Raw genomic sequence first — 18,401 nt, forward strand, 5'->3', positions numbered from 1 at the left:
GCCCCTGCTTATCATTGGAGACCGAGTGGAGCAAGTGGCCAGTTTTAAGTTTCTGGGTTTTATCATAAAAGAGGACCTGACCTGGGGCACTCACATTATAACACTGGTCAAAAGGGCCCAGCAGAGATTATACTACCTGAGATCTCTCAGGAAACAACAACTGAATGAAAAACTGCTGGTGGCCTTCTACCGCTGCACCATAGAGAGTATTTTAACTTACTGCATCTGTGTATGATTTGCCAATTGCACAGTGGCAGATAGGACAGAACTCCAGAGGGTCAACGTCATTGCTCAGAGGATCACTGGTTGCCCTCTCCCCTCTTTGGAAGAGCTTCAAAGCTCCTGCTGCCTTAAAAAAGTCCAAAACATTCTTAAAAGATCCATCTCATCCTGGGCACCCTTTTTTTGAACTATTACCATCTGGCAGATGGTTCAGGTCAATTAAAAACAAGGACAAATAGGCTGAAAAACAGCTTCTATCCCACGGCAATAACCATATTGAATTCTACAGTATAGTGCAATATTGGATTTTCAATTTCAATTATACAGAATGTAAAGGATGTATGTTTGTGTTTTTATTTTTATAGTTATAATGTACACTGAAAACGGCATTTAATTTCATTGTACCATGGGCAATGACAATAAAGTAAACTATACTATATCACTTAATTAAGTCAAAGTTTATTTTCATCTGGGAAAATTCAATTTTACAAAGATGAGATAATTATTTTGTTCTATGAATTTCCTTAACTTTTGATGAACAGAAGAAAAATAAAATAAAAATTGAAATCTAAAATTCTGTGCATACACGATCCACATTTCATAAATTAGAACTTATTGTTCCAAGAAACTCCTTTAGTACCTTTGCTTCCTTTTGCCTAACATCTTAATCCAAAAATCAGACTATATTCCTCAGGATTTACTTACTTGTCAGCTGCATGACATATTGTGCCACAAGTGTCTGCCATATCATCCACAAGAATTGCTACACGATCAGTCACATCCCCAACCAAGACCATTCGGTCCACTTCATTGGCTTTCTTTCTTTCTTTGTGAATCAGGGCAAATTCCACATTAAGCCTGTCTGCAATTGAAGTCACCCTATGGTGTGTTAAGAGAGGAAAAATGAGAGAGCAAATTGTTTTAAATATTGCATGTAACCAATGTTTGAAAGGAATCCTAGATTTCTTTATATCCTTTATATACCGTATTAAATTCCTAATACGTGTGCTTATATCTCAGTTATTTGTTCAGCCCCATTGATACATCAAAATAAGCTACCTAACTTTAAAAACTTACATTCTGAGAACCAATCAATTATTTTATGATTGCTAAAAGTCTGTACACAGATCACTAGATATTTTAAAATTAAGATCCTCAACTTTAAGTGCTTCTTAAACAAATCTATTCTGTGTTTGGGTGTATATGATTATTCATATACACAAAATTAAGAGTGACCTCTAGTGGTCCAAACAAAATGAACTAAGCGATACTAAGAATGTGTGTATGTGTGTATGTACATATGTACCACATGTTTGTTCATTCTGTCTGTCTGTCTATCTATCGATGGGTGGTGTGTATCTATTTACGGATAAAATCTAAGATGAACAGACTATGTACAGTAAGTTTTCAAAGTATCAACAACATTTTCTGAGATACAGAGAACTACAGGTAATCTATATGTTTGCACATGATTACATGTAGACAACGGACTCATATTTCTTAGTGATCTGTGTTCTTGAATCATGACTGTTCATTTAAGTAGTCATAGCAAGATCTACAAACCTGGCATAAATACATATAGGTAGTCTTCAACATAAAACAATTGAGCCCAAAATTCCTTTTGCTAAGTGACTTAAGTGAGTTTTGCTCTATTTTATGAGTTTTTCTGTCACTTGTTACATGAATCACTGCAAATGTTAAGTTAGTAATATAGTTAAGTGTACCTGGATTCTCCACTGACTTTGTCAGAAGGTTGCAAAGGAATCAAACATGATCCCGGGACACTGCAGCTGTCAGAAATATGTGACAGTTGCCAAGCATCTGGATTTTGATCACATGACCATGAGATGCTGCAATAGTCATAGGTCACTTTTTTCAGTGCTTTTGTAACTTGGAATGGTCACTAAATGAACTGTTATAAGACAAGGACTACCTGTGTACACATATGTATCTCCATCCTAAGTTGTCATGCATGAACCTGATTCGAAAAACTGCTCATTTAGGTGAGTGATTGTTGAACTTTTAAAAAAGAATCATTGTTGCCATTTACAAATCTGATTTATGTCCATGACTAATATTATACAAGTTTGCTACTTCAGACTGACCCTCTCGTTTTACCCACTATAGCAAATTTAGTATAAAGTGAACAACATTGATTTAAAAATCCAACATTAGGAAGCATATAATTCCAAGGAGAGGAACCTTTACACTGCCTGTATAATGGTATTACAAAAGATTTCCATTTTGAAACAACTGTTCTGATCATACCAAAAGTGTTTCAAGCCCAAAACTGATTGGTTTCACCTGGAACACTGCTGGCAGGGTCAGAATAATTCAGTTTTGAACTTGGAATGTTCTACCTAGACAGAAATAGGAATGCTTTTGTAAGGAAGAAGCTTTTAACCCTTTGGCACAAAAATGAACAGAGGGAGTGCCAACTTTGTCAAAGGTATCAAGTTCCAGAGTTAAATCCACCACTGAAAATACATTTGGCATTATGTATTAGAAAAGGAGTATTACATTATTATTACTGACTTCAGTAACAAAGTGAAAATGAAGAAGTTGAATAATCTTTATAGCTTAAAGCTTTCTAAAGTTTCAAGTCTGGTGCTCAAGATTGCTTTTTGACACATGAAACAAATAAGAAGTGTACTATGCAACCCACTAGCTTCCAGGACCAAAAGATTCTTTGAAATGCATAAGGGTATCAATGTGGCATCTATATGCAACTCTTTAAATTAGCTTTCCCTAACCTTTCCAGGTGGTGACCCGCAGGGGGAAAGAAGGGATGATTTTTTGGGAGGGGCAAATGTGAGCACTCATTGCTTGTGTTGAATGGGGCCAGGAGCCTCTGCGACACTCACACAATGGGGCTATGCCTGTGCGGACGCACGCACACCAGCTGGCCACGCATGCGGCCCACTTGCGAACAGGCCAAAGCCCAGTAGTGGGCCATGGTTCACACTTAGGGTACCCCTGCTTTAAATTACACACATTTTTTTCTGTGATTGTGCTGCAATCATCAAAGGCAGAAACACAAATACGATGTAGCCATTTTAGGTGTAGCACGGAAATGTCAGATGCGCACCTAAATTGCTCCCAAGCACTTTTTTGCTCTAAAATCTAAACTAGCAATAGCACTTAGACTTATATACCACTTAACAACGAATTACATCTCTAAGTTGTTTACAGAGTCAGTATATTGCCCCCAATAATCTGGGTCCTCATTTTACTGACCTTGGAAGGATGGAAGGCTGAGTCAGTCTTGAGCAGGTGAGAACTGAACTGCTGGCAGTCAGCAGAATTAGCCTGCAATACTGCATTCTAACCACTGCGCCACCACAGGTCTTATACCCAGAACCCTATCATACAATTGTGCTCATAAGTTTACATACCCTGGCAAAATTTATGATTTCCTGGCCATTTCTCAGAGAATATGAATGATAACACGAAAACCTTTCTGTCACTCATGGTTAGTGTTTGGCTGAAGCCATTTATTATCAATTGACTGTGTTTACTTGTTTGCAATCATAATGACAACAGAAACTACCCAAATGACCCTGATCAAGTTTACATACCCTAGTGATTGTGGCCTGATAACATGCACACAGGTTGACACAAAGGGGTGTGAATGGCTAATAAAGGTACCCCTTCCTCACCTGTGATCTGTTTGCATGTAATTAAGTGTGTGTGTATAAAAGGTCAATGAGTTTCTGGCCTCCTGACAGACCCTTACATCCTTCATCCAGTGCTGCACTAACGTTTCTGGATTCTGAGTCAGGGAAAACAAAAGAATTGTCAAAGGATCTGCAGGAAAAGGTAGTTGAACTGTATAAAACAGGAAAGGGATATAAAAAGATATCCAAGGAATTGAGAATACCAATGAGCAATGTTCAAACTCTAATCAAGAAGTGGAAAATGAGGGGTTCTGTTGAACCAAGCCATGGTCAGGTAGACCAACTATACTTGGCCAGGAAAATTGTTTGGGATGCAAAGAAAAACCCACAAAGAACTTTAGGTGAAATACAGGACTCCTTGGAAACATATGGTGTGGCTATTGCAAGATGCACAATAAGGAGGCACTTGAAGAAAGATGGGCTGCATGGTTGAGTTGCCAGAAGAAAGCCATTACTATGCAAATGCCACAAAGTATCTCGCTTACAATACACCAAACAGCACAGAGACAAGTGTCAAACCTTCTGGCACAAAGTCATTTGGAGTGATGAGACCAAAATTGAGCTTTTGGGCCACAACCACAAACGCTACATTTGGAGAGGAGTCAACAAGGTCTATGATGAAAAGTACACCATTCCTACTGTGAAACATGGAGGTGGATCACTGATGTTTTGGGGATGTGTGAGCTACAAAGGCACAGGACACTTGGTCAGAATTGATGGCACGATGAATGCAGTATGTTATCAAAAGATACTGGAGAACAATTTGCATGCATCAGCCTGGAAGCTGCACATGGGACGTACTTGGACATTCCAACATGACAATGATCCTAAACATAAGGCCAAGTCGATCTGTCCTTGGCTACAGCAGAATAAGGTGAAGGTTCTGGAGTGGCCATCTCAGTCGCCTGACCTCAATATCATTGAGCCACTCTGGGGAGATCTCAATCACGCAGTTCATGCAAGACAGCCCAAGAATTTACAGGACTTGGAGGCTTTTTGCCAGGAAGAATGGGCAGCTTTACCATCTAAGATAAAGAGCCTCATCCACACATACCACAAAAGCCTTCAAGCTGTCATTGATGTTAAAGGGGGCAATACACCGTATTAAGAACTGGGGTATGTAAACTTTTGATCAGGGTCATTTGGATAGTTTCTGTTGTCATTATGATTGCAAACGAGTAAACACAGTCAATAAATGGCTTCAGCCAAACACTAACTATGAGTGACAGAAAGGTATTATGATTCATATTCTCTGAGAAATGGCCAGGAAATCATAAATTCTGCCAGGGTACGTAAACTTACGAGCACAACTGTATATGGTTTGTTTGCTATAACTTAATCAAACATTGAACGCCAAAGTATTTTTTTCTTTTTTAGAATGAATATTTATAAGCACTCAATAACTGCAGTGACCTTTTTGCTCCACCTGCATCGGGAGACACAATGACGCAGTTTCTCCAGTCCACAATATTTTCTTTGATCCATTGTAACACAGCTGGTTCTGCATACAGGTTGTCCACAGGGATATCAAAGAAGCCCTGGATATAACAAGAAAAGAAATGGTTGTACTTTGAATTCTGTGAACAGCTGTCTTTATCTGGCCTGATTAAAAGATCACAGCAGAAGACAGAGGCAATGATATATAGTTTTCTGTAGTGTTTTCTAGGCAACATGCAGGGCAAATTGTAAACTTGCTTTTATTTAGGCTTTCAAAAAACCGTTTAGACTTTATTCTGTATTGTAGTCTTATTTTGGCATACATTTTTAATTACATTTTATTCTAAAATAAAAATATAGGAAAGCAAAAGTAAAGGAACTAAAAGAAAGAAAAAGTTATGACTTCTTACTTTTTTCAGTGCACTAAAACAGAACCACCTCAAACTTTTGTTTTACTGTGCATTTCATGTTTCAACCTATTTCTATAGCAAAATCATTATAATAATTAAAATTTAAAATCAAGTTTTGATTATGATGATCATTTCATTATATCATTTAATCATTTCATTTTTTTCCATTTTAAGCAAAAACTCCAGAAGCAATTTTTAAGTAAAACAAAACTAGTTAAATTCTCTGTAATTAAAAGAGTCAATTTCTCTATCTTTACTATCTCGATCACCTTTACCATCCACTCTTCCATGGTGGGAATTGGTGTGCCTTTCCATCTTTGTTATCTTTCTTATAGTCTTAAAGAGAACGTTTATAAAAGAATATATCATTGGTACATATCACCAGAAAAACAGTCTAGAACAGGGGTAGTCAACCTTTTTATACCTACCGCCCACTTTTGTTTCTCTGTTAGTAGTAAAATTTTCTAACCGCTCACCCGTTCCACATAATGTGCCATGTATCGTCTGCCCATGCATCTTGCGCATCGTGGATGGGGGAGGGGCGCGGAGGCTACCAGCTCTGCTTGTCTGTTACAGGTGGATGGTGTGGGGATAGATGCGCGAGCTATTCTGGGACAAGGCTCTTTTGTTTGCGGTCGCACTATAGCGCCATTTAGTTTCACTTACATAACGTGAACTAAATTTCATGCGCAAGCGATACAAATAGTATATTTTCAGACATTTAAATTGTCATGGGGAATTTTATGAAAACCTAATGAAAATGTTTTTAAATAATGCTATGAAAATTTTTTAAAAAGTCAATCAAATTTTAAAAAAGGAAAGTGCTTCAGTATCGGACAAAACCCCTACTGCCCATCATGAAAGCTGGAACGCCCACTAGTGGGCCGTAGGGACCACCAACTGGTGGTCCGTGAGAAAATTTTGGTGGTCCGCAGAAAAATTATTTGCATTTTTTATATTGCACTAAATCAGGGGTCCTCAAACTATGGCCCCTGGGACAGATACGTGCAATGAATATTTGTGTTGCTGCAGAGAGTCTCCCCCTTCGGGGTCTTTTTGTGTGGGTTGGAAGGAGGCAGAAATTCCAACCTGGGGTCTGCTTTGGCCTCCTGGTGCTGGGGATTTAGGCGAAGGCTGGAGGGAAGTGCCACTGGTGGTGAAGAACTGGAGGGCCTTCGAGACTTCCGGTATGGCTCCGCTCATTGAGAAGCAGCTTTGATTAGGCTGCTAACTCCCTAGTCTGTAGAGCTGTCAGGACATCGTAAATCTGGTCCAACAGCTTGGAAATCTCTTCCCTCGGGCAAAGAGGGAGAGATGAGCATTCAGGTTGAAGTTGAGACACCCAAATATAGCCACAGAAAAAGCTTCTGAGGCTTGCGGGGAGCTCTCCTTCCATAGCCTGATAAGCTCCTGACTGGGGGAGGGTATCTGCCTTTCATGGCAGATAAAACGTAGCGTCGAACTTCCATGGCAGGAATTGATTTATGATGGATTGTAACGTGGACGGAGCAGAAACTGGAGTTCTAGCACTTGTTTGTAAGAAGACTGCAAGCCCCTGAGGATATATTTGCTGCGAAGATAGGAGAGAAGAAAGCAAATGGCGGTTTTGTGGAATGTGTGTACTGGAAACGAAAGTTAAAGAAATGCTTACTAACAGCTAGTGTCGAATTAGAAGATATATAGGAAGATACTGATTAAATGGAAGAAACGAGAATTTTATGATTTATATTTTTTCTTCTTCTTTGGGATTATAGTGATTTAGAAGAAAAGTTTTTTGAATTTTTCTTTTTGAATTTTTTTTTTTGGTCCGTTATTAGGTTATATTTTTAAAAAATGGCTTTTAAGCAAATAGTACCAAAAGTCATTAAAAACTTTGAAATTTCTTCAGTTCAGATTCAAAAATTAAAAGAAGAAATCAAAAAGGAATTAAGAAATTCTTTACAGGAGTTTTTGGAGAGTCATTTTTTAGAAATAGATCAAAAATTTGATGAAATAGAGAAAGAGATGTTGGATTTTAAGGAAGTGGTGGAAGAGCAGAAGAGGGAAATGAAAATGGTAAAGGATGCAATTGCAAATATTAAGCTCTTGTATTCAGATGGAAGATGATCTTGCAGAAATTAATAAAGCTAATTTAGAGTTGCAAAGGAAAATAGAGGAAATTCAAAAGAATCAAAACAATTGGAACTTAGATAATAAGATGGAAGATATACAGGCAAAGGTAGATAGGGCAGATGAAGAAAGAGTAATATTACAATATAGATTAATGGAATATGCTATAAGGGTGAGGGGTTTGAAGCAAAATAGGAAGGAAAATTTAGAAGAGATTTTATGCAAGCCTTTGCTCAGATAAAGGGTGTGGAGCCAGAAGATTTTGAGATTAATATTGAAAGAATTTATCGTGTTAATTCTTGGTGGGCAAGACAAAATAGAGTACCGAGGGATGTGGTTATTTATTTTACAACTAAAAAAGTTAGGTATGAAAATTTTTAAAAATGGCTTTTAAGCAAATAGTACCAAAAGTCATTAAAACTTTGAAATTTCTTCAGTTCAGATTCAAAAATTAAAAGAAGAAATCAAAAGGAATTAAGAAATTCTTTACAGGAGTTTTTGGAGAGTCATTTTTAGAAATAGATCAAAATTTGATGAAATAGAGAAAGAGATGTTGGATTTTAAGGAAGTGGTGGAAGAGCAGAAGAGGAAATGAAAATGGTAAAGGATGCAATTGCGCAAATATTAAGCTCTTGTATTCAGATGGAAGATATACAGGCAAAGGTAGATAGGGCAGATGAAGAAAGAGTAATATTACAATATAGATTAATGGAATATGCTATAAGGGTGAGGGGTTTGAAGCAAAATAGGAAGGAAAATTTAAAATGATATTGGGGATGCTCGACTGCCATTTCAGAAAGAAAAGGAGAGAGGAGTAGAAGGAGGAAGAAAGTAGGTAGGAAAGAGTAGAGAAGGAGGAGAGGAAGTAGTAAAGTGAAGGAGATGAAGGATGGGAAAGTAGTAGAGGTAGAGAGGAGGTTGTGAAGAAAGGAAGTGGCAATCGGGCAGGCCTGAATTAGTAATAAATAAAATTAATGATTAATGATGGATAATAGTTTGTACATAAATATGATGTTGGAAAATGGAAATAAAATTAATGATTAATGATGGATAATAGTTTGTACATAAATATGATGTTGGAAAATGGAAATAAAATTAATGATTAATGATGGATAATAGTTTGTACATAAATATGATGTTGGAAAATGGAAATAAAATTAATGATTAATGATGGATAATAGTTTGTACATAAATATGATGTTGGAAAATGGAAATAAAATTAATGATTAATGATGGATAATAGTTTGTACATAAATATGATGTTGGAAAATGGAAATAAAATTAATGATTAATGATGGATAATAGTTTGTACATAAATATGATGTTGGAAAATGGAAATAAAATTATTTTTAAAAATGGCTTCTAAGCAAATAGTGCCAAAAGTCATTAAAAACTTTGAAATTTCTTCAGTTCAGATTCAAAAATTAAAAGAAGAAATCAAAAAGGAATTAAGAAATTCTTTACAGGAGTTTTTGGAGAGTCATTTTTTAGAAATAGATCAAAAATTTGATGAAATAGAGAAAGAGATGTTGGATTTTAAGGAAGTGGTGGAAGAGCAGAAGAGGGAAATGAAAATGGTAAAGGATGCAATTGCGCAAATATTAAGCTCTTGTATTCAGATGGAGGATGATCTTGCAGAAATTAATAAAGCTAATTTAGAGTTGCAAAGGAAAATAGAGGAAATTCAAAAGAATCAAAACAATTGGAACTTAGATAATGAGATGGAAGATGATCTTGCAGAAATTAATAAAGCTGATTTAGAGTTGCAAAGGAAAATAGAGGAAATTCAAAAGAATCAAAACAATTGGAACTTAGATAATAAGATGGAAGATGATCTTGCAGAAATTAATAAAGCTAATTTAGAGTTGCAAAGGAAAAAAGAGGAAATTCAAAATAACCAAATCAATTGGAACTTAGATAATAAGATGGAAGATATACAGGCAAAGGTAGATAGGGCAGATGAAGAAAGAGTAATATTACAATATAGATTAATGGAATATGCTATAAGGGTGAGGGGTTTGAAGCAAAATAGGAAGGAAAATTTAAAGATTTTATATACAATTCAAACCAGAGATTTTTTGGGGGAATTGATGGATAAGCTGTTGGACATGAAATTGTTTTTAAATAAACATAACATTAATGATAAAATTATGAATTTAGTAGTCCCTGAGGATATATTTGCTGCGAAGATAGGAGAGAAGAAAGCAAATGGCGGTTTTGTGGAATGTGTGTACTGGAAACGAAAGTTAAAGAAATGCTTACTAACAGCTAGTGTCAAATTAGAAGATATATAGGAAGATACTGACTAAATGGAAGAAACGAGAATTTTATGATTTATATTTTTCTTCTTCTTTGGGATTATAGTGATTTAGAAGAAAAGTTTTTGCATTTTTTTTAATATTGAACTAAATCAGGGGTCCTCAAACTATGGCCCCTGGGACAGATACGTGCAATGAACGTTTGTGTTGCTGTAGAGAGTCTTCCCCTTCAGGGTCTTTTTGTGTGGGTTGGAGGTGGGCAGAAATTCCAACTTGGGGTCTGCTTCAGCTTCCTAGTGCAGGGCTTTGGGCGAAGGCTGGAGGGAAGTGCCACTGGTGGTGAAGAACTGGAGGGCCTTCGAGACTTCCGGTATGGCTCCGCTCATTGAGAAGCAGCTTTGATTAGGCTGCTAACTCCCTAGTCTGTAGAGCTGTCAGGACATCGTAAATCTGGTCCAACAGCTTGGAAATCTCTTCCCTCGGGCAAAGAGGGAGAGATGAGCATTCAGGTTGAAGTTGAGACACCCAAATATAGCCACAGAAAAAGCTTCTGAGGCTTGCGGGGAGCTCTCCTTCCATAGCCTGATAAGCTCCTGACTGGGGGAGGGTATCTGCCTTTCATGGCAGATAAAACGTAGCGTCGAACTTCCATGGCAGGAATTGATTTATGATGGATTGTAACGTGGACGAAGCAGAAACTGGAGTTCTAGCACTTGTTTGTAAGAAGACTGCAAGTCCCTGAGGATATATTTGCTGCGAAGATAGGAGAGAAGAAAGCAAATGGCGGTTTTGTGGAATGTGTGTACTGGAAACGAAAGTTAAAGAAATGCTTACTAACAGCTAGTGTCAAATTAGAAGATATATAGGAAGATACTGATTAAATGGAAGAAACGAGAATTTTATGATTTATATTTTTTCTTCTTCTTTGGGATTATAGTGATTTAGAAGAAAAGTTTTTTGAATTTTTCTTTTTGAACTTTTTTTTTTTTGGTCCGTTATTAGGTTATATTTTTAAAAAATGGCTTTTAAGCAAATAGTACCAAAAGTCATTAAAAACTTCGAAATTTCTTCAGTTCAGATTCAAAAATTAAAAGAAGAAATCAAAAAGGAATTAAGAAATTCTTTACAGGAGTTTTTGGAGAGTCATTTTTAGAAATAGATCAAAATTTGATGAAATAGAGAAAGAGATGTTGGATTTTAAGGAAGTGGTGGAAGAGCAGAAGAGGAAATGAAAATGGTAAAGGATGCAATTGCAAATATTAAACTCTTGTATTCAGATGGAAGATGATCTTGCAGAAATTAATAAAGCTAATTTAGAGTTGCAAAGGAAAATAGAGGAAATTCAAAAGAATCAAAACAATTGGAACTTAGATAATAAGATGGAAGATATACAGGCAAAGGTAGATAGGGCAGATGAAGAAAGAGTAATATTACAATATAGATTAATGGAATATGCTATAAGGGTGAGGGGTTTGAAGCAAAATAGGAAGGAAAATTTAAAAGAGATTTTTACACAAGCCTTTGCTCAGATAAAGGGTGTGGAGCCAGAAGATTTTGAGATTAATATTGAAAGAATTTATCGTGTTAATTCTTGGTGGGCAAGACAAAATAGAGTACCGAGGGATGTGGTTATTTATTTTACAACTAAAAAGGTTAGGTATGAAATTTTGCAAGCCTTTTATAAAAATAAATTTCAAATATTGGGACAAGATATAAAAATGATGAAGGAAATTCCTCCTAAAATGTTAAGAAAGAGAAGAGAATTTGCTTTTTTAGTGGATGAGTTTAAGAAATATCAGATACATTTTAGATGGGAAGTTCCAATGGGTTTGTCAGTGAATTTTAGAGGCAGAAGTATTTTCTTAATTCAGTTATGAAAGCGAGACATTTTTATATTAATGTTTTAAAGAGGGGGAAAAATGATACATGGATTGATTATGAATGTACAGTAATTTTTGAAGATATGAAATTAAAATTTAAAATGATATTGGGGATGCTCGACTGCCATTTCAGAAAGAAAAGGAGAGAGGAGTAGAAGGAAGGAAGAAAGTAGGTAGGAAAGAGTAGAGAAGGAGGAGGGGAATAAGAAGGTTAGATAGGGTGGAAGAAGGGAGGAGTGGAGAAGGAGGAGAGGAAGTAGTAAAGTGAAGGAGATGAAGGATGGGAAAGTAGTAGAGGGTAGAGAGGAAAGTTGTGAAGAAAGGAAGTGGCAATCGGGCAGGCCTGAATTAGTAATAAATAAAAATTAATGATTAATGATGGATAATAGTTTGTACATAAATATGATGTTGGAAAATGGAAATAAAAATTATTTTTTTAAAAAAAGAACTGGAGGGCCTTCTTCCAGTGGGACTGCATCATGGCCTGGAATTGGCTGACCATCTCAGCCCGCTGAGCCTTCAGGCGCTGGTACCTGGCCTTGTACTCCTGCAGGTCTTCCCTCTGCTTGGAAAGCCTATGCTTGTAGTCCTCAGTGAGGTGTTCTGCTGAGCCTCCTTCTCGGTCAAATCCAATTTGAACTGAGCTGTTTTGCCAACCCTTTCTCGTGATGGCTGCTTAGCTCCAACAACTGCTTCCTATTGGGGCAGGCCCCTAAGGAGTCCGGGTGGGTAGGCGAGGAGTGGCAAGTAGAGGCTGGTAAGGCCCCCCTCGACATGAGTGACATCAAGTTGGTCACGCCCACCCAGTCACATGACCACACTGCACGCCCACCCAGCTGGTCATTAGGCAGATCATATTAGTGGTCCGCGGGATTTAAAATTATGAATTTAGTAGTCCCTGAGGTCCAAAAGGTTGGGGATCCCTGGTCTAGAATGTATAAAGGTTCTTCAAATGTATGCCAAGAATGTCACCAACGGAAACGTCATCACACATACTAGCCATATAAAAGAAGCCAGAAAATTCTAGACTCAGTTACAGATAATAGAGAAGATAATAGAAAATCTTTAAAGATTTTATATACAATTCAAACCAGAGATTTTTTTTTTAGGGGGGGGGGAATTGATGGATAAGCTGTTGGACATGAAATTGTTTTTAAATATGACAACTATAGTGAGACTATTATAAGCATAAAGGTGGGAAGATTTGACTTGACCCACAATGAAGGAATGAATGGTAACAATGATGGAACTTGTTCAGATGGCCAAAGTGACTGCTTTAGAGATACAATATTGTCTACATTTGATATTGGAAAGCTCTTATAAAGTTAGATGGTTTTGATTAGAACATAAATAACATTATACAAAAATGTAAACAGTGGTATAACCATGGGGTAAGGTAATTTATATTTATAACTGCTATAAAAGAAAATTGGAAGTACAAGTAGTCCACAATTAATGACCACAAGCGAGCCCAAAATTTCTGTTGTTAAGTAAGACATTTGTTAAGTGACTTTTGCCTCATTTTACGTCCTTTCTTGCCACAGTTGTTAAATGAATCACTGCAGTGGATAAGTTAATCACATGGCTGTTAAGTGAAACTGGCTTCCCAATTGACTTTGCTTGAGAGAAGGCCGTGAAAGGTGATCACATGGCCTTGAGATGCAACAAGGGTTATGACTACGAACCAGCTGCCAAGCATCTGAATTTCGATCACGTGATCATGGGGATTCTGCACAAGTCACATTTTTCAGTGTTGTTGTAACTTTGAATGGTCAGTAAACTAACTATTGTAAGTTGGGGACTACCTGTAACTTCTTTATAATCTTTTTCTTTTGATTTCTTCATTTTTGTTTTTTCTCTTTTTTTTCATTCTAAATATTGGTTTTTATTAGTGTTTATTCTGTTTCAAAATTCTAATATAGTTTATTATCAAAAATCACTGCTATAATATATTTATGACCTAAATGTAACCTCTAACTAGTTATGCCCAATCATTTAAGGAAATAAAGCAAGCAGACAAATCCTCCACAGAGATACACATTAGAATGCAAAGGTCTAAAAGGAAATATCAATTTACTGACACTAAGTACTGATTTACAATATATTTTGGCCTGAGTTAAAAGACTGTATAAGTGGCTCTGCTTTGTAACTGTTAATTCTGCAGGGCTCCTTTTTAAAATATTATGTTTTTTAACATAATATTCCTTTTCTTTTATCCTGCATTTTATGGATCATCCAGCCTGTCCACTGAATGGTCCCCACACTGGCAATTTATTTTACATATTCCCTAAATTCTTGGGAGGTTATCCTTATCAGAGGGCAGCATTTGCAGAATTGTGGTGTAAAGGTATGTGGGAGCCAGGTCTAGGAGTTCAGAAAGTGTGCAGCATGGTCTAGATGGGAGGATTATGCAAGCAAAAGAAAGATTTCCAATTTAATTTGCTGGCTCTACATTTGCCTGGAATGCATTTTCAGTTTTCAAGGTGTTTTTTTAAAAAATCCCCATTAGCACTGAGTTTTCTGAAATTCATGTTTTTGAATTGTTTAATTGTTGATTTGACATTTCTCCACCATTCACATGATGATTCTTAGGTGAATACATTTCTAGCCTGACAGTTGTACTTGAATTGTATGGAAGGTCTATAATCTCTTTATATTTCTTCTTTGGTCGTTCTAATATTTATCTTGCTCCAGTTATTTCTTTTAAAATGTAATTTAAAGGACACCCTAGAAATACTGAACTTCTTTAGGTTTGCTTCCTTTTGGTGGTTCTGTTCAGTAATTTCTTAAAATCCAATTTTGTTGTTACAAATGTTAATGTCCTGCAGTGCTATGTCTTTCTACGATCTTTGTGGTATATAACATAACTCTAAAACTACCCAGAGATGCCCATGAAGTCACCAGGAGATACATCTGTATAAGTGTTGTTTGTCTCTGACTCAAAATTACCTGGATCTGGGATGCATGCAAATCCATGGTGATAATATGGTCTGCTCCAGCAACTGATAACATGTTGGCAACAAGTTTTGCAGAAATGGGAGCCCTGCTCTGAAGAAACAAAATTTGGATTTTATGAACTTTGAAAATAATTCTTAAAAGTCTACATTTATTGCTACAAATTATTTTTATACAAAACAAGTAGGAATTCCATCAAAAGTTGTACCGTTCTTTCCAAACAGTAATGTTCCTATTCAAGTTAAAACTGAACAGGCATGTTTTTTCTGGAATATTATTTTTTCATAATATTGGCCCTACCAAGCTATAACAAGCTTTGTCCCTCCCATCTTTGTTCTCCATTTTGTTTTGTGTTTTTTGGTTTTGTTTTAATGACACAGCAAGGGAGTGAAACTGTGCAGTTCTTCAAGGCAAAGAAAAAAGTGCTTCAAAGAATGAAGAAGCATACTGAGGATATCTGTCTGCACATCTTGTTAAAGCAGCCATATATTTTTCTTGGATTGTCATTCTCTATAGCTACTCTGCAGTCCCTTAAAATGTTTGGCTTATGGAGTTGTGGATATAGGCTACATTAATTAGAAGGGCTAGGCAAAGTGCTTCTTCTTAATTCAGAGTTATGTGTACTACACAATTCAACCAGGCATTACAGTTGTTCATTTCCTTTGATCTGTGAACAATCCATGCAAATATCTCACAATTAAAGGAAAAATGACAGCTCACTAAAAAGGCATATTGCACATAACAAAACTGTAAGATTTCAAGCAGTGATTTAAATATTAAAAAGCCATGAGACTGAAAACTTTCATAAATTTCATTTCAGCAAGCAAAAACAAAAAATAATCATTCAAACAAAATGAAATACAGGTGTGTGTTTTTTTTAAAAAAAGATGAGATAACAGCTGTGTCATTTACATCAAAAGTTATATGATAAAATTCAATTTAAAGCTTATGGTTAGGGGGGCAATAGTAGACAAGTAAAAGATCAGTAATTATTTCAAAGTAATATTTGAGCTTGATCCTCAGAAAAGATATAACTTGTAAGCAGCCCAGAGTTACCTTGTAAAGATGGGCAATATAAAAATTAAACAAACCAACAAATAAATACAATTAAAGAAGACAAACATCAGCCAAGTTTATTAAGGCAAATTGTGTTTTTTGGAAAGAACAACTCTGAGGATTTTCAAACAGTTATTCTGGTTTACCTAGAGTACTACTACCACAAAGTCCAAAGAAAGGGAGAAAATTTAAAGACAGTTAGGTATAGTTAGTACAAATACAGGACAGGGAATTAACTTTTTACAGGAATCTTCAGGACTATTAGCCCTAAATAGCCCTAAAACTATTCTAAATCTTTTAAAATTACAATTTGCTTCAGAGAGCAAGCATCACTAAAATGCATCATTTCAAAGATATCCAAAGGCAGCAAAAAAGGGAATTCTTTTTGTTTTACAAAAAAATTAAAGGTAACACTAGCCACACCACTTTTGATGATGACATGGGCACATGTAAATTTTTTGCAGCAATAACACTGCTTTGCCATTGACTTCTTTCAATTTTCTAATCTACAGTCCTGATGGTCCTACATCAAATAAATAACAGGACTGTTAATATTTCAAACAGAGTCATTCTAAACCAAAAAGGCAACTTCAAATTCTTCATCCACTTGTTTACATTTTGGAACAAACTCCCTGAAAGAAAAGTTTCCTTCACTTTCATCATATGGTACTTTGAAATTTCAAGAATTCAGAACTAGTTTTGATAATATACAAACATGTATTTTTCCCTATGTGAAAAGTTTATTTTTCCTAGGTAATCTTAGTAACAAATATCTGAAGAACAAGCAATGAAGCCATTATCAAAAATCTGATATGTTACAGACATACAACTTTTTTTGACACTGATTCAGAAAAGCTGCTGAACCTTACTCAACAGTTGGGCTCAGGCAGGTGAATTTGTCTACCACACTTTTTGACTTACACTTTTCTAGAATGCTATGAAGTTAAATGACATGATCTTGCTTCTTATGCAACCAACGGATACATTTTCTCTCTTGTAATACTCATAATGTGGAAAGATATCAACTTTTGCTACTTTTGCAATAATATAGGAGCACACTTTGCTTATACAACTCATGTACAACACACACAAGATTTGAGCAAATAGGCAGATTTAAAGCTTTCTTGGTCTGGCAAGTATTTAAGATATCAAATACTTTCAGCTAACATATTTACTTTGGAAAAACTTTGCATTGATTTCAGTATGAACTTTGTCACATTAACAAAAAATTGCTAACTTATTTGTAATGGCAAAAGTCCCAGGCTCTTGCTTTTACAGTGCCTAAGGATAAAGCTTGCTCCAATGGTAATTAAATATTATGCAATAAGACTCCAGCAGTTGAGATAAAAATGGGTATGCTGAGATTGTAATAATCCATGGTATATTTTAGAGTTAAGATAGCTGCAAGGTACCACTTACCCATCTACCTTGGTCCTATATAGGAAAATACAATAAAAGCAAATTAATGAAATGTGCAAATCCTCATATGCAAGAACAGGATAAATTTAAAAACCATTTCAGTCAAATTTATCAAAATTCCAACTGACTTTTCTCATTTACAAAGATGTAGTATTGTAAACACAATATTATAGGGTTCATTAAGAAACAGATCTATTCATGCATTTGAAGATGGATGTTGCATATGATATGATATGAAGAATTAAACAGGTAAATCACTTTTGAAATTTCTAGTTTCAATGTTTTCATTTATGAAACAATGTAAGTCAGAAATGAGACTTTTAGGATCATGTGTCCACATACAGAATTTATATATAGTATTCAAAGAGAATACAAATATATATTGTAACAAATACAGGATATCTTTGAAGTAGAAACAATTTAAAAATCCATTTAGGAAAAAGTCACAATTGTTTAATATTAGCATTTGAATGGAATAAGGGCATTGAAACTCTTCTCCGGTCTTTAGCAAAGGTGAATGAAGCCCCTTGGAGTGAATGGGATTCTCCTTTTTTCCCATTTCTGTGGGTTATTATTAAATTTGCTATCTTTTATTTTTTATGCTTGTTTCTAATTGTATTTTTTTAGAATATGTGTTTATTTGTGAATTGTTCAGGATTATGGGAGATATATAAATTTAATAAATAAAATAACTAAAGATAACTATGAAGTATATAAGCATAACTGAAAGGAAAGAAAACTGCCATGAGACAGTATACACTGTGGTGACTATTAAGTACAAGTTCTAATGTGGTAACTAATGGAGATTATTGTTCACATAAATGGTAAATTTTCTTTGCTATACAAAGCATTTGGGCAAAAAATGAAAATTACTATTTCACTGACTTCCAAGAGTATCTCACTTGATTATCTAACCATAGGTTTTCAACTGTTGTGCTCACAGTTGCAAAAATTGTGGTAGCCAAACACTGAAACCCA

At 35.6% G+C, this 18,401-nt stretch overlaps 1 protein-coding gene across 1 annotated transcript in view; it reads right to left on the reverse strand.

Moving 5' to 3' along the window:
* Nucleotides 1-18,401, reverse strand: part of PRPS2 (phosphoribosyl pyrophosphate synthetase 2) — a 35,644-nt gene that overhangs the window by 6,578 nt on the left and 10,665 nt on the right. Inside the window, exons 3-5 of the mRNA XM_058185195.1 lie at nt 14,943-15,041; nt 5,313-5,437; nt 928-1,101 (exon numbers count right to left, since the gene is read on the reverse strand). Of these exons, the coding sequence (XP_058041178.1) occupies nt 928-1,101; nt 5,313-5,437; nt 14,943-15,041 (398 nt within the window). The remainder of the gene's footprint in view (nt 1-927; nt 1,102-5,312; nt 5,438-14,942; nt 15,042-18,401) is intronic.

This window comes from Ahaetulla prasina, chromosome 5 (genome assembly GCF_028640845.1).
Source record: "Ahaetulla prasina isolate Xishuangbanna chromosome 5, ASM2864084v1, whole genome shotgun sequence".
Taxonomy (NCBI): Eukaryota; Metazoa; Chordata; class Lepidosauria; order Squamata; family Colubridae; genus Ahaetulla; species Ahaetulla prasina.